The 16,476-nt window shown below is 41.0% G+C and overlaps 1 protein-coding gene across 1 annotated transcript in view; it reads left to right on the top strand.

The window, feature by feature from the left end:
• dagla (diacylglycerol lipase, alpha) overlaps window positions 1-16,226 on the top strand; it is a 42,921-nt gene extending 26,695 nt beyond the window's left edge. Inside the window, 10 exon segments of the mRNA XM_034680074.1 lie at window positions 1,238-1,315; window positions 1,557-1,637; window positions 1,848-1,990; window positions 3,645-3,713; window positions 3,802-3,874; window positions 4,344-4,552; window positions 7,029-7,155; window positions 11,806-11,972; window positions 12,217-12,234; window positions 12,713-16,226. Coding sequence (XP_034535965.1) covers window positions 1,238-1,315; window positions 1,557-1,637; window positions 1,848-1,990; window positions 3,645-3,713; window positions 3,802-3,874; window positions 4,344-4,552; window positions 7,029-7,155; window positions 11,806-11,972; window positions 12,217-12,234; window positions 12,713-13,805 — 2,058 coding nt within the window. The 3' untranslated portion in view covers window positions 13,806-16,226.
• Window positions 16,227-16,476: the final 250 nt, after the last annotated feature.

Consider the following 16,476-nt stretch of genomic DNA (forward strand, 5'->3'; position numbering starts at 1 on the left):
TTATTAATTACATAGCAGCCTCTGCAATCAGTGTATTAATGTGACACGTAATGTGAAGCTGCTTTGAGAGGTCAGAAGACTAGAGGAAGAGCTGTATAAACACAGTCCGTTTACCATTTACTCTTTGCCATTAGGATTTATTAGGTCACACGTGCCACCCAAAGGGGGGTTGGTGAGGACCACACCCGCATTATATAGACTGTAGACACCATGATAAGCACCATGATGGCAGGTGTGGCCAGTCAAGTTAACAAAGTCCATAAAAAAACCATTATTACAGCATTTAAGGAAGGAAGTGAAAGTGAAATACAGAGGAACCACAAAAAATCAGGAAATTATATCACTTCCTATTTTTCATCAAGCAAAGTATCCTCCCTCGGATGAATCATTCAGGACCTATACATTACTGTAACTGTTAATGTTTGTGTGTCTGTATACTGTCTGTCTTTTATTGTTATTTTTATTGTTTTGCTTTTTTCTCTTTCGTTTATTCGTTATACACTTTTGCGTGTTTTGCTCACAAATAAACCACAAAAAAAGAGGTATCATATTACCTTAAAGTAAGCTCAGATATTTTATATTTCAGTGTTTAATATTTAATGTATACAGATCAGACCTCTATTCAGCTGTAAACATTTCTACATATTTTCAAAAGAAGAAGAAAACATCATGTCTTATCTGATCAAGATTAGACAGTTGTTTGTAAGTATTTAGAAATACATAAAATGTATTAAATTAAAAAACAACATTTTTTAACTTCTTTTTTGTGATTCAAATTTGAATTGTATTTTTTCACTACAGATAAAAATGTTTTAGAACACATTTTTCATACCATATTCTTGATTGAAGTCTCAAGAGGTTAAAATCTGGATAATTAAAATGTTAAAACTCTTTAATGTTGGAGGATTTTTAAGCTTCCTCCTCTTCTTCTTGGATATTTTGCTAATACAAAAAAATAAGCTCTTCTCACTTTGTTAGAAATGTACTTTGTTTACTTCATTATAAATAATGATGAATAATTCAAAGGATTTATATAGCGCTTTTCTTAATACTCAAATTTCCTTTTACATAAAATAAAAGTAAAAATAAAACAGGTAAATAAAAAAAGAACAAGGACAGAGGTGGGGCGGGGGTAGAGGTCATGTGTTGTATGCTTTTTTGAACAGGTAGGTCTTGAGGTGTTTTATGCTGTCCTCATTTTTCCTGAAATCTGTGTCTTGTATTCGTCTTTTATCAGGACGCCTTGACTGATCTGACGGGGGACTCTGAGCGTCTGCCTGTGGAGGAGCAGCACGGGACCTGGCTCGGCCACAAGGTCAGAGATTACTGGTTTTTAATGACTTGCGTGCAATCCACTCTGTGCAATCCACTTCACAGTCTTCAGCTCAGTTTCAACAAGTCACATAATCCCAGACTCCAAAGGTCACTCCACTGAGTTGTAGAATAATTGCTGTGGTTATTTTAATATGAGATTAATGAAACAGACTTCCTGTCTATATTTCTTTCTGTCTCGCCTCTTTCGCCTCGGCTGACTTCTCTTTTCTTTCCACTCTCAGGGGATGGTTTACTCAGCAGAATACATTAAGAAGAAGCTGGAGCAGGAAATGATCTTGTCGCAAGCTTTCGGAAGAGATTTGGTAAACGACTGACTTTGAGAATGGCAGACTCAAAAATGAACATTGTATATTATGAGAATTAAGACTTTCTATCAACACAGCTTTATTTCTTTTCAAGGCTAAACAACAACCTCATTGCCCCACTCAATACAAAGAGGCAGTTTAATAAATTCACTGTGGTGACAGAAGTGTTTGTGTTGTTAGCGTAATGACTGTGGCTGTCCCTCACAGAGTAAAGGCACCATGCACTACGGGCTGGTGATAGTCGGGCACTCCCTCGGTGCAGGCACCGCTGCTATCCTCTCCTTCCTGCTGAGGCCTCAGTACCCCACCCTTCACTGCTACTCTTACTCCCCACCCGGTGGCCTTCTTAGGTGAGTCATTCATCGATATGGTATCCAAGAGAGCATCAGCCATTCTGTTTGAGCGCTTTGTGCAGGAAGTCAAATGTTTTCTCTCAGGAGAGCTGGAGATCGTCAGAGTATCAGAAATAGTCCTGACAGTGTTTGCTCCGGAGATTAAACATGACAGTGTGTGCAGTGTGGCTTAGATATTACTGCAATATGGTTTGACAGTGTAAAGAACCAGGTAGGATATGAAGAGAGAGAGATGACCTTTTAACAAAAGACCCCTTGAATCAAACTGGGGATGATATGTATCTAGTCATTCAGCTTTCTGTGGTTTAGTTTAAAACAGTGTTTTCTATTTTGCCAGATCCCAAATCATAGATGAGAAATTAGAAAAGCTAGATATTACCACAGTTTATGTCATAATGCTGATATTTTTATGATAGAAATGTGTTTACATTCACAGAATTGAACAGAGATCCACCATGCACTAAAGGTGGGAGCAGAGCCAAAACACATGGATTTATTAAAAACAGCCGCAAACAGGACGACCCTTTCTATCAAGCTGAAATGAGACTTTACGGAGCTCTGGCTCACATTCCATTTGCTTTTTATACTGAAAACATAGTTTTATTTTGTGTCAGTGTTTCAGGGTTCATTAGCTTTTTGACTGTCTACACTTGAGCGCAGCTGGCTGCAGTGACAGCTGTTTTGCTATGCAAATCATGCCGGAGAGAAGAGAGCGGTTACTAAAGGCTGCAGAGCACATTCTGAGTTCCATCACAGTCAAGGCGCCAGGCAATTTGTCAGACTTCTGTCAGAGGATTCAAGATGGATGACTAAACTTTGACATTTATAAAGAAGCGTATAATCAGATATTCCCAAACAGGGCAGCCAGGGTCACTGCATAGTTCCTGTATGATATGGCTTACACAGTCACAAGACTCTAAACCAATGTAACACCTATGTTAAATATAAGAATGAGGTATCACACGACCCTCTCCAGCAGCATCATCAAACACCTCAATGAGGGGGAATGGATTTCAAAGAATGGTGTTCATACTTACAGTACAGATTCAGAGCTGAAGCTAACCTTCAGCTCAAATTTACTTATAAAGCTTGGTGCCAAATAGCTGGAAAATCCCTCATTAAAACCTCTTAATGTGGGGTTTCCTTCAATTTAGTACAAAGCTTCATAAGTAGATATATTCTGAAGGTTAATCCTCTCCGTAAAAGCTTCAGTTAAGGTAACCCAAAGGTGTTCCTTGTCACCTTGTTTGGTAATTGGTTCACATTTAAATAAAAGGTGGAAATGAAGGTTCTTCATGATTCTTAAGGAAATGGGTCCATTTTTCAGCAGGCTCTTGTCTTATTTACATATTTCCCTCATGCTTATTCTTTTTCAGTCTCTTCCAGTTTTGTATCACATGTTGTGGACACAGTCTACTCACTAAATATTTGATTTGGAATAATGTACAGTCTGTCATATGTTGCTGTTTTTTTCCAGATGGCCTCTGGTTGTTTGGAAGAACTTTGGAGTAAAACAAATGTTTGAATGATGAGTTTGAAATGTGTGCAGAGAAGTTATTTCCCTCTCAGCTCACACCCTTTTCTCTCATTGCTCATATCCTGTTTACATACTGTTTACATACTGAACAGTGTCTTTCTTTTGTCCGCTCAGTGAGGATGCCATGGAGTACTCCAAAGAGTTTGTCTCTTCTGTGGTATTAGGAAAAGACCTGGTACCAAGGTATCCTTTTTACTTCATCCAGTACACTCTGCTTAAGTCATTTTACTGCACTATTATAATAAACAGATCTGCTGCTGGTCTTCCTTAGGCTTGGCCTGTCACAACTGGAGGGTTTCCGACGCCACCTTCTGGAAGTCTTACAGAAAAGTAACAAGCCAAAGGTGATTTCATGTTTTGACAGCATCAAGGAAAGTCAGGGGCATACTTGTAGATCCTGCAAGTCTATCTGGGTCTTGTGGAATCAACAAAAAGAAACACTAACAGGGTGCAATCAGCTTCGTCCTGTGCACTGTCACAATAACTCAGTGGAATACTTTAAAGACTATTAGCAGGAAAAGCCTCTCTCTACTGTTAAAATATGAAATGGATGATGAGGTTGTTATCAAATTAAATCTAAATCCTTCACATAAACCTCGCAGCATCACACATCTGCTGTGTTTTGCACACTCTGCAGTGTCTGACGAGAACGAACTGCAGGCTTCAAACCAGCCTCTAGCAACACTGCAGTTACAGTATCTATGCTGTAATTACAGCATCACTCAGTTAACCCCTGCCTTCTGCAGACAGACACACAATCTACAGAAGACATTCAAATGTTCTGTTACATAATGCATTTCTCTTTTCAAACAGTGGAGGATCATCGCGGGAGGCACCAAATGCATCCCCAAATCAGAGCTTCCAGTCGAGGACGAGGATCCTCAGTCTCAGCCAGCGGCGCCCCCCAGCAGCCGCCTCTGGCTCCACCCTAGTGACCTCAGCATTGCCCTTTCAGCCTCCACACCCCTCTACCCCCCTGGCAAGATCATCCATGTGGTGCACAACCATCCTCCAGAGTCATGGTGAAAGAATTGATTGAAAGGCTGCAGATTATGCTCTTGTATTTGTTTATGCTGTAAGAGGTGATCAGGCATCAGATCAGCTGTTAAGACTCCGCTTTGAACAAATCGTACATTTTCACCTAACATCCCCAGCTCACAAATGATGTAGTGGTTGCATAACTGATGCATGGACACAGTTACCTCAAAGAACATCTTACATTGTTTCACACCTGTGAAATCAATAGCTGGCTGCGCAGTGAGAAAAGGTGTACGCTGCATACGTGTGATAATGTGGGTTTGCCGTGTGGCACGCGGCACTCCTCTGTTTTTTATTCCTGTACTGAGATCACACGTTGTTTTATAGTCTCTCTATATATAAAGGAAAAATATACACCCGTCAGCCATAACATTATGACCTGATAAGTGGAGTGATTATCAATGATTGTCTTGTTACACTGGCACCTGCCTGTAGGTGGGATTTGTTAGGCAGCAAGGGAAATGTTGTCCTTAAGATTATGCGTTGGAAGAAGGAGAAGCAGAAATATGTGAGCGACTTTGCCAACTGGGTCAGAGCCTCTCCTGAACTGCAGCTCTAATGGGGTGTTCCCAGTCTGCAGGGTCAGTCCAAGGAAAGAAAACCAGTGAACTTGCGACAGGGTCATGGATGGCTGAGGCTCATTGATGGGCATGGGGAACAAAGACTGGCTGATGTGGTGCTATCCTACTGAAGAGCTGGTACTGATAGAAATGTTTCCAAACACACTGCATCACAGTTTGTTGTGTTTTGGGATGTGGAGCTGCAAACCAGTCAGGGTGCCAATACTGACCCCAGCTAACCCACTGTAAGCACCTACAACTGAACAAGTGAGCATCAAAACTGGAGCAGGGAGCAATGGAAGAATGAGACCTGAAGGAACACGACATGTTCAAGGTGTTACATTGGCCTCTAAATTCCTCAGGTCACAGATCCCAGATACCACAAAGCACCTTTAGAGGTCTAGTGGAGTCCATGTCTCAACAAGTCAGGACTGTTTTGGCCTAGACATGATGAGAAAGGGACTTTGACAGTATCAGACAGGTGGTTTTGATGTTATGGCTGATTGGTGTAAGTCTCTATAAAAATTTGGATTTTTAATTATTTTATTAACTCCTTCTTCTAGACGCTTGTATGATACATTTCAAATTCTACATTAGCTGGGCTGTATAAAGAGACCAGTGTCTCTCCATGTCTTATATAGTCTTTATTCTTTATTAGGATCCCTGTTAGCTTTCACAGTGTGGTTGCTAGTCTTCCTGGGTCCACACAACAAAACACAAATAAGAAAAATTGTACAATATCCATAAAACAAAAATGCCTTAGCAGCCAGCTATGACTCAAACAATGAAAATGCTATATGAGTATCTGAGCAAATGAACAATAAATAACATTAAACTTTAAAATCACCAAGGTTTAGAACTGAATGAGGAAAGACTGGTTTTGGTATTGCTGCTCCCATGATGTGGAATAACTTTCAAATGACAACGAAACTCCCCTCTCTGATACCTTATGACTTTTTTAAAGAGGTAGTGTCTGAGCTACTTCAAGAAAGTACTTGCAATTGTTTTAAAACATGAAAGCATTTGGAATGGTTTGGGTCTGCAAGGATGAATGTGTTGTTGATGTAGCTGTGACGTTTTTTTATTGTATTAACTGATTGCTGTAGGGCACCCCTGAAAAGAGACCTCAGTGGGTCCTCCCTGCTAAAATCAAATAAAGGATAAATAAAGTACAAAATTATGGAAACAAATACAAAGTTGTCACTAACACACAGCGCCAAAAATTAATAAAACAAAATTTTAAAAACAGTGATTACAAAACAACAGAAATATATAGATATTGAAAGAAGTATATGTGATATAAGTTGGTGTTATACGTTTTTAAACTTCTAAAAAAAATGAATGCTGTTCAGGTTCAGGTTACTTTATTTGTACCCGTAAGTAAACTTGTTTTGCAGCCAGTGAGATGTTGGGTCAATACAGAGTTAGAAGACAGATGTCAGACAGAACAAACTACTTAATGTGCAAAAATATCCTAAAACTAATCTAACAATAAAAATGGAAAAATGAATAGACATGATAAAATGATGAAAGTGCTAAAGGTTCCATTTAAAACGCATATCAGAAAACAGTCAACCAATAAAAACTATAAAATCCCATGAATAAATAAGGAAATCTGTGCTCAAGTCTTAAAAGTGGATTTCATCAGTTTTTGTCAAAAAATCAAAGTCATAAAATCTCAAAACCAAAGGAGAGGGGACTTTAATGAACAAAGTCTTTCAGACCACCTCTGTAAGATAATACATTCAAATGGGAGTACATGTAGCAGCAGTCTCATCTCTGGTTTGGATTAGTTCACCCTTGCTTCTTTGCCTTTGCATGCTTTGAATAACTGTATCACCTCATCTTTCCAAGTTATTGACAGATTTCTCTCCCTCTCTATGTGTCTTTCTTTTCATAGCTGTGGCCAGGAGGACCCCACCTACTCCGCTCTGTGGGGGGACAACAAGGCCTTCGATGAGGTCATCATATCACCGGCCATGCTTAACGAGCACATGCCCCACATGGTGATGGAGGGCCTAAACAAGGTCTGTTTCAATCCTGCAGATGGGTTTGGGGGTCATTGTGGTGAATCGGCTTTGAAATCTTGTTCCTGGTTTCCAACACTGAAATGGTGGATGATGTTTATGTGTGGATTGCCTTGAACTCTAAAAAATGTGTTTGCAGATTCTTTTAACATTTGCTCATAAAAGGGGAATACCACTGAACAAAGAATGCATTATACTAATTGACACACAAAATCATCTGAATTGAATCATTCTTCATTCTTAGTGGTATCCCCCTTTAAGCATCATGTTTAAAGATTGATGCTGTTCACTGAATATTCTGCGGGATGTCAATTTATGCATGTGAGTCATCATTAACCAACAACTTATCACACCTTTTGTTTTCTTCACATTGCTCCAGTCAAAGCATGGGAACTGTTCACTCCTGGTTGATTTCATGGTGTCCTCTGGTTTTTTTATGAATGTATAATTTACATGCACTGAACAAATCTTCAGGGTGTTTCTGCGTATGTCTGCATGCGTCGGATCCTCTTTAGGGACTTCACTTTCTGTAAGTTGCAAGTTTCTTCCTCGCTGTTTACCGGTTTCCACTTTGGTTGTTTGTGTGTCTCAGTCTTGTTCCATGTGGGTTGAATGTGGATATCAACATATGAGGAGAATGTGTGTGTGTGTTTGTGTGTGTTTGTGTGTGCCGTGCTTCTTCTGTAGTATGATACCTCTAATGTTTCTGCAGGTGCTGGAACCATTTTGTCCCATGTTCCCTGAGCAGGAAAACGATGAACCAGAGGAACTGGAAGGCAGTCATCCTACCTGCAGAATCGCTGTGATAACCTCACAACTTGAGCTAAACTCTAACTCCCTTCCCTCTGATGCTTCCAAAGACCAACCTTACCTCATCCCTCCCACACAGACTAACCCTCCCCATGCTCATGCCCCTCTGACTACCATTGCTTCTTCTTTTCTTTCAGAACCTGCGCCTGCTCTTTCTCCCCCTTCTCCTTCTCTATCAGACTCTTCTTCTGCCACTGAGCAGTGCTTAGTGTCCATCCCTCCACTTTCTAACAGTCCTTCAGACCCTCAGGCAGCATTTTCAGCCGTAGATGATTCATGCATTCCTCCACATACCCCGTCAGACCCACCCAGCTCTAGCACTTGTGCAGATGTGATCGATGCGCCTCTTTCTGAATCCCCGTTTGACGAGTCTGAGTTTGCTCAGATGGAGAATTCTGCTGTAAAGATAGTAACATCGTATGGCTCTTCACTGAAAGAGGAAGTTTGTAGTTTACAAGTGCCAAACAGCTCTGCTGATTCAGTTGCATAGAGTTTATGATGCTCAGTATTACAGATTTTATCGAAAGAGCCTCTGCACAAACAAGCTGTGGTTTTAAAGGGACTTATAAATGAAAGACTATTTTAAAAACTCAAAAATCATTCCTGATAACACTGTGACCCAACATCCACACTAATGTGGTGTGGTGTCCTGCACGTGAAGTTAAATTTTTTCCTGTAAATGTAAAATTCAGGATTCAGGGAAGACTGGAACTAATGTTTAATAAGTCATCATAGAGAAGTCCGCCTTTTCCTCCATGAAAGGACTCCATAAAAGACGGACAGGCTTTAAAGCAGCTTAACTGGTATAGCAGCTGAGAAGAAGTCAAAACCTTTTCCTTCAAGTGGTATTTCTCTTTCCAGAAGCACATGAAAGCAGGAGCTGGATGCAGCAAGTCCGGACAAGTTCAGTGGATACTTCCAAAAGACGTTCAGGAAATGTAGGAAAAAGGAAGTTTACAGGAATGTGAGCTGCTCAGAAGGCAAGTTAAGGCAACAGACGTGAGTAAAGAAGATCATAGATAACTGGTCTTTATCGTCTTTACATACACTCCTGGAAGACATCATCTGCTAATGGTGTTAATAACAGTGCCATAATAGTTAATCTGTATACCGTTGAGTAAAAAATATCCTCTCACAGCTTTGCATGATGAGTCCAAACCGACCTGCTTTTCATCCAGCTTCCCTCAACATCAACCCTTCAGTCTTCCTCCATTCCCTCTCCCAGCTTACGGTACATTTGGTCAAGTGCTGTGGCATGAACTCGCTAACCCCGGTTCCTCGAGCTAACAAGTTTTCTTTGTGTTCCCAAAGTTTCCATGGTTACCTAATTTCTGCCACATTAACTGCTCTTTCTTCCTCCTTGGCTCGGGCTTTTCAGTCACTGCAGCTCTTCAGTCTGGATACCGTGCACATATTCCTCTCTCCCTCAATCATAATCCCTTCAAGGAACTGTCAATTACTCATCAGCAGCAGATGGAGCAGCAAGGGGGACCAAATGTGTAAATATGGAGTACTCTGCTCAGCTCCAGTACTCTGCTGAAAAATTGCTGCTCACACAGTCCAAAAAATGTCTTAATGTTCTCTTATCACTGGCAGTGGAGGGTTTTTATCTGCACGACTAAGAACTGGAGTTATTTTTATGTTCCCCTCCTTGCATCTCTCAACGCTATGCTGAAGTGTTCTGATATAAATTATATATGTTTGAATCTATGGCTGTAGGGATTGCAGTACGTTGTTGAATAATTGAAAAACTCTCTCTACATATACGTTTGTCTCTGGGTACAAAGGCTGCAGTCTGATGTATTTGTGATTGAAATGAAAGATACATGTGTGATGCTGTCCGTGCCAAACACTTGCTTTGTTTTATTTGTTGTTCTCATGTATCATTGGCCACACTCACTCATGTAACATCTTCATTTTGTCATGTGTTCCATTCCCACCCCTCGTAATCCCAACACCCCAAACATGTTTGTTTAACTTCATACATAACTCCAGATTCTCAGTCTTTGTTTACACTAATTTACATTGATTTTATGATTCATGATTTTTATTCATTTGTTTTTGTCTTTTATGTTGTCTTTAAACCAAACTGTGCTTCCACCAAGTGTTTTAACTCCATTAAAGTTGACCAGTTCTATGTGATTGTGTGTCCATGTGATTTGCTGTAAGTGCTTTCTCGTGCTCATGTTTAACCATCCATCAACCGTTTTTTATACAGTGCCAAATCACAACAAATGTTATGTCAAGACCAACAAAGACCCAACATCAAGACAGGATCAAATCCAGTCCCATTTTACAGACAGGACTCAGTCTGACCTCGTCTCTTAATCCACCATGAGCAGAGCACTTTGCAGCATTTAGCAAGTTACAGTGGCAAGGACAAACTTCCTTTAACAGGCAGAAACCTCGAGCTGGACCAGACTCAAATTAGACTCACGTGTTGGAGAGAGGGATAGAGGGAGATGAAGAGAGAGAGAGATGATAGTGGTGAGACGGATAGTAGTAGTTATAGCATCTAGAGTCTGGCACATCTACAGCAGCAGGCTGTCTACGGCAGAGATCCAGAGGAACCTACGAGACAAGGGAGCTCAGGGACTCCAGAAAGGTCTATGGTTAGTAACTTTAAAGGGACAGGAAGAGTTAGAGTAAGTGACAGGCAGACAGAGGAGCGAGAGGGAAAGACAGGATCCCAGTGTGTCAGTTCCCCTGGCAGTCTAACCCGTAGCATTTAGCAAGTTACAGTGGCAAGACAAACTTCCTTTAACAGGCAGAAACCTCGAGCAGGACCAGATCTGCTGAGACCGAGTAGGAGAGAGGGATAGTGGTGAGACAGATGTAACTATTAACACCGCTTAGTTAACCTGTGGTCGGGTCTTGAATCTTTCTACTGCTTCACATTCTGTTGTCTCATGACTTACTCTTCCTCACCACACTCTAGGTCTGCCGTAGTTCTCGCTCAGGCGTCATGACTCCGTTGTGGGTGTTTAATGTCAGATAGAGTAGGTGTTCGCTCACCATTTAGATTGCTCTTACATTTATCTGAACTACACTTGGCTTTTTAACTCTATAATAATAGATGTGTTCACATGTGCGGGTTGAATATAGATGTAGTGGTTCCTCGATAATGTCATTATACACTCACTAAAGGTGATCCAACTGCTTGTGATTGTATAGTGTGTGCCAGTGCATGAGAAACAGAGTGTGGTTTTGAATGTTTCTAAATGTAATTACATCATCATGTAATTACATCGTCTTATTTCTCTTCACCTTCTGAATGCATTTTTAAAACTCAAAACTTACCTGTTCAGAAAAGCCCACAACACGTGACCTCTACTCCCCCCCCACCTCTGTTTTTTTGTATTTTATTTATTTTATTCTTTTATTTTTCTTACTTTATGTAAAGCGTCTTTGAGTACTTAGAAAATTGCTATATAAATCCTAACAATAATAATAATAATTATTATTATTATTATTGTTGTTGTTGTTATTATTATTGTTATTTATGCTAAGATAACAGAAATAATGTGCCTATTTTTAAGCTGGCAATTTTAATAATTAGTTGTATCTTTTTATTTTTGAAGATGGAGAAAAATACACCTTTATAAAGTTAATAGTTGGGGTTATGTATCTGTTTGATTGAGAAAATAAGCTACTAATAAGCAAACCTTATTTTGATGCTGCAGCAATGGTAGTTCAACTTAAAAACATGGATGGGGAAATCAGTTATTCCAGGGACTCTCTGTATCTGATAATTATCCATCCATGTTTATTCTGAACCCCTATCCTTTCAGCTTTGACTCTTGAGTCATTTGTCTGTGTATACCTCTGTTCTACTCACAGGTCCTGGAGAACTACAACAAAGGGAAAACCGCTTTGCTCTCAGCAGCCAAGATCATGGTGAGCCCCACAGAAGTGGACTTGAACCCAGAGACCATTTTCATGGATGCATCAACGAATTCTCATCAGCCGACACCTACAACCCACCACCGCAGGAACAGTAGTGTTCGGTTAGTACACCAGGCACCATTGTGGGTGTTTTAAAAGAATATATTCAACAGTTTTTGATCCTCTTTATAGTCAGTTTATCCTCTGACTCTCTTACCAAACTGTAAGGCTAATCATGGGGAGATATTTCATTTTAGTATAACTATCTAGCCGGCTCTAAAACAATACTACTGCTACTAACTGCTGCTTTATTGTTTTCTCAAAATCATCGTTTCTGTCTGTTCTGTTTGGTTTAAAAAAAAAAAGACAAAAACCATTATTACGGTAAGCAAAGCATGCTAATACTAATTTTGCATAATATGCTCCCTTCTCTCAATGCACGCATGCACGCTGTCTGACCACAGACCACTTCCAACGTATGGTAGTATTCAGTTCCCCCCTCGCCCTCTCTGGTTTAGCCCCTGTCCAAAGTCAGTGTGAACTTCCTGCGAGTTGGTTGAATTGAGATGTTACATCTCCTGTAGAGGCTAAAACAGGAGTGTATTTGCACTAGGACACACCCTCAGAACTCCCAGTCTCCTGTTCTTTACTTTTCTTTCTTCTTTGTAGTGTTTTTCTGGTCTTAACCTTCAGTGTGTAGAGTCTAGATTTGATTATAGTACTAACACTTCCCCGTTTTTCCCTACTTAAACCTCTAAGATGTTTTTTTACCCATTTTTCATGTCTTGTCCTGTGTTTTGATCCCCCCCTCCCTTCCTTTCCCTTTCGCTATTCTCCAACCCGTTCTTCTCCTCTCCTCTAGTTCATGTGCTCAGTCTGAAATATCTCTGGATGGTTTCTCTGAGTGCCCTCCTCCTCCAGTGCCTGTTGTACTGCGTGGAGCACGGGAACGCCTGACAGTGGAGCTTAGGGACCGCAAAGCGCCGCTGGCTGTCATGGAAAGTCTCTCAGATGCAGAATCCCTCTATAGTCTGGATTCCCGGCGCTCCTCAGCTGCGCTAAGGGGCTCGCCAATGCTGAGTAGCCTCCCTTTCCCCTTGGATGCCCCAATCCCAGAGGAGAACCCGTCCCTCAGTTCTCGCACTGAACTACTAGCTGCTGACTGCCTGGCAACGCCAGAGCACCTAGGCGAGGTTGGGCCTTTCTTTACCCCACTGGAATCTACCCCAGATTATCCCATGCGGCTGTCACCTGCTACCCCACGCTACAGCGGTCACCATTCCCCAGCTCTGCCAAACCAGAGCGTCTCAGCTCAGCCTTTACAGCCAGAGGTTAACGCCAATCCAAAATTGCTTCCTGATGGAGATCACCAAGAGATGCCTGGGGTCTACAGCCCGGGGAGCACTCCAATCGCTCCCCTCAGCCCAGAGATTAGCTCAAGACAAATGGATAGAGAAAACGATGACTGGGTGATGGACACGGTTGAGAAACAGTTTGGTGCAGAGACGGGACCAGCAGCTTCGACTCCTCCAGCCCAGCTATCGAATGGAAACCCCAGCCAGGCAGTGCTGGAGTTCGCTCAGTACTTAGACTCTCTTTTCAGATTGGACGGCAGCAGCTCTCCTCCTCTGGACCTGTCTGATGGGGAGTCAGAGTCAGGACGGGGCTCATTCGGGCACGGGGAGTGTCTGGGAGATGGACAGCAGCTGGATGACAAACAACTTCTTGCCCGAGCAACACTGGAGCCTAACCTCGTCCCCAAGCCCCCACGCACTTTTGCTGAATCTGCTGACCCTTCCTCGGGCATCTCCTTGTCACCTTCCTTCCCTCTCTCATCGTCAGAGGAGCTCAATGACCTCTCGCCGGGCGAGGGTATCCTGCCAGCCATACACTCCCTACGAACATCTACCCCCTGCCACTGTCCTGAGGAAAACACGCTATCCTCTATGGTGTAGTGTGCTCGCAGGACTCCAGTGTCCTTTGCTGTCTGGATCGATAGGTGCAGTGATTCAAATGTAAAAACATATCACAGTATATGCATGCGATGGAATGCAGTCACTCATCAGAGATCCAACGGCAGAACTCAACTGACCAACTCACGAACTATCTCCCATCTTCAGGTCCCTCCTTTGAACGCTGTTTATAGCATTTTCACACTATTGCAATGACTAAGAAAAAGAAGAAGATACCTCTCTCTGCATGCCAGGGGGCTGTACTGCTTAAGGGTGAATATAAATAACTGTAGCTCTACAATGCCATTCCAAAACTACGTCTCTCACCCACATTGAGACACATCAGCAGCATCACATCACAAAAATCAAAGGGGAGAATAGATACGTGAGCAGGGATTTCAAACATTCAAGAAGAGGTTAGCATAGGCACATCATCTGGATCGATGCACCCTCAAACTTCCTGCACCCTCAGCAGCTCCAGCTTTTATTTGAGTTCATTTTTTTAAAATCAGGAATGTGAGGATCGACGTACTCGTCAATCATGAGAATGAGAAGATATAATGAAATGTTCCTCAGGTCTCTAAAGAAATGACTTTGAGAGAGAGTAAGTGTGTTACATTGGTGAGAATTCATGTGTCTTAAAAAATGTAGTGATTGTGACAAAGTTATACAGACGCCTATGGATGTTTTTGAGTCTTTGGTTACTCTTTATAGTGCATGAAGACGTTTTTTTTCCCTTTATTTTTAAAGAGAAGCCACTTAGATTGACATTTGGATACTCTTGCACACATCATTTTGCTCAATTCTCCCCCACCCTTTGCCAAAAAATTAATACATTGTATTGCCAAATGTATTTATGAGATGTAATTTTGTATATGTATATGGATATTGCTTTATATAAACCCAAGCTACGGTCATTATTTCCTTCCCTAGCCATTCTGTTGGTTCCCATATAGACTGTTACACAGCAGCACCACGGAAAAGATGCCATGCTGACCTTAAAACACTGCCATGGCTTTCATTTTCACACACACAACCTCCAAACCAATAATGAACTTGCTAGCAGTTGTTCTAGTATCATAACTACTGTTCTTTTCTCTTTGAAGAGCTCTTAGCAATGTGCTCGGGTCAGGGTCTGCATGCGTTATGCACTTCAGAGTAGCATGGCCGGTATAGAACAAGTTTTGTCATTACATCACAGTAAATAAGCTCTAAACTTAACCAGAATTTTAAATATGTGTGAACTTTTCAGAGGCCTATTAAAAAGGCCCATGTCAGCGGTTGGGACCAAACTGCGTCCTTGGATATCATCTCTCTTGTTCTCAAGGTGCTCTCAGTCATCATGGACGTGGTCAAGGTGTTTCTTCCCTTTAATGTGGTTTATCTCAAATATCATTGAGGTTGAACTGAATGAATAAATGGACTGGAACATCATGTATGCCAATTCCTCACACAATACTCGGCAAAAACAATCTTCCATATCACTCTGGGTGTAACAGGTGGCTCACAATTTGCATTATTTATTACCGTTAATGTTGTTATCACTTTTATTGCTATATTTGATGGTATTATTATCCTTATTGCTCTTGCAACAGATTGGTTTGATGTCAGTGGTTTTTATCTGAGTTTTTGGGACAGTGTGGAGAACTTTTTAGACTTTCCCAAATGTAAGGAGTTATATATTTCAGCTTTTTTTTTCTGTCCAAGTGGCACAAGTATTTGACATTCTTCCATGGCATGGTGACAATATGTTCTTTTACAAATGTGTCATATTGGTGAGACAGGCTGCAGAGTGACAGCCTGCTCACAGCAACCTTTGGTTCAACGCCACCATCAAGCCTGGAGTCACCATAGTGATCTGCATGGTCTTTGTATTTGGAGGAAGATTTGCTGTGGTAACTCAGAGCAAACTGTTCCAGCCAGTTTACAGTCTGCCACTACTCAAGTCACGCTGCCAGTCCTCGTAGTTCCTCAAGATAAACCATGAATGGGCCAGCAATTTTCTACATTTCCAGTAGCTTTGCTTGCAGCAGGTCATACACTAAGAACTGCAGAGTAATATTTTCCACCATAATGTGTACAGCACCATCTTCTATGTGTAATTATTTATGCAGATGTCAAAAAAGGTGAATTCCAATAGCGTCATGTAGAACTATATAACAATAAGGAGATAATGACTATAATAAAAGATATCAGTATTGCCATATAGAGAAAAAATCCATCTTAAAGTTATTTATTCAAACTATTGGCGGATTTATAAATTGGTCTATATTGAAAGAGGAATAATTCAATGATGTCTTGTCCATGTTTACCTGGTTTGCTTCCCTTCCTCTCCTGCCCCACAATGCGAATGTATTTAGTCCCTCCCCCACACTGCCCTGCCTGTAATTGAATAAACTGCAAACTATGAAAGTAAATATAAAACTTCTGCCTTTTTTTCTTACAGCTTGTATTACCAAGAGCAATTTGACTTCTCTTTATTTATATCATCCAAAAAATGTTAGTTTATGATCCAAGTTTTTTGGTTCTGCTTGTTTTCCTCTCAGCTACTAAGTGTTAAGACACAGTTTTGCTTTGTTATAAAGAAGTATTATTTCTGAGTGTGTGTGGTTGATTAAAATATCTCCTAAATGAATGAACTACTCAGATTAGATTAACATCCCTGACTATTTGT

This window comes from Notolabrus celidotus, chromosome 3, assembly GCF_009762535.1.
Source record: "Notolabrus celidotus isolate fNotCel1 chromosome 3, fNotCel1.pri, whole genome shotgun sequence".
Taxonomy (NCBI): domain Eukaryota; kingdom Metazoa; phylum Chordata; class Actinopteri; order Labriformes; family Labridae; genus Notolabrus; species Notolabrus celidotus.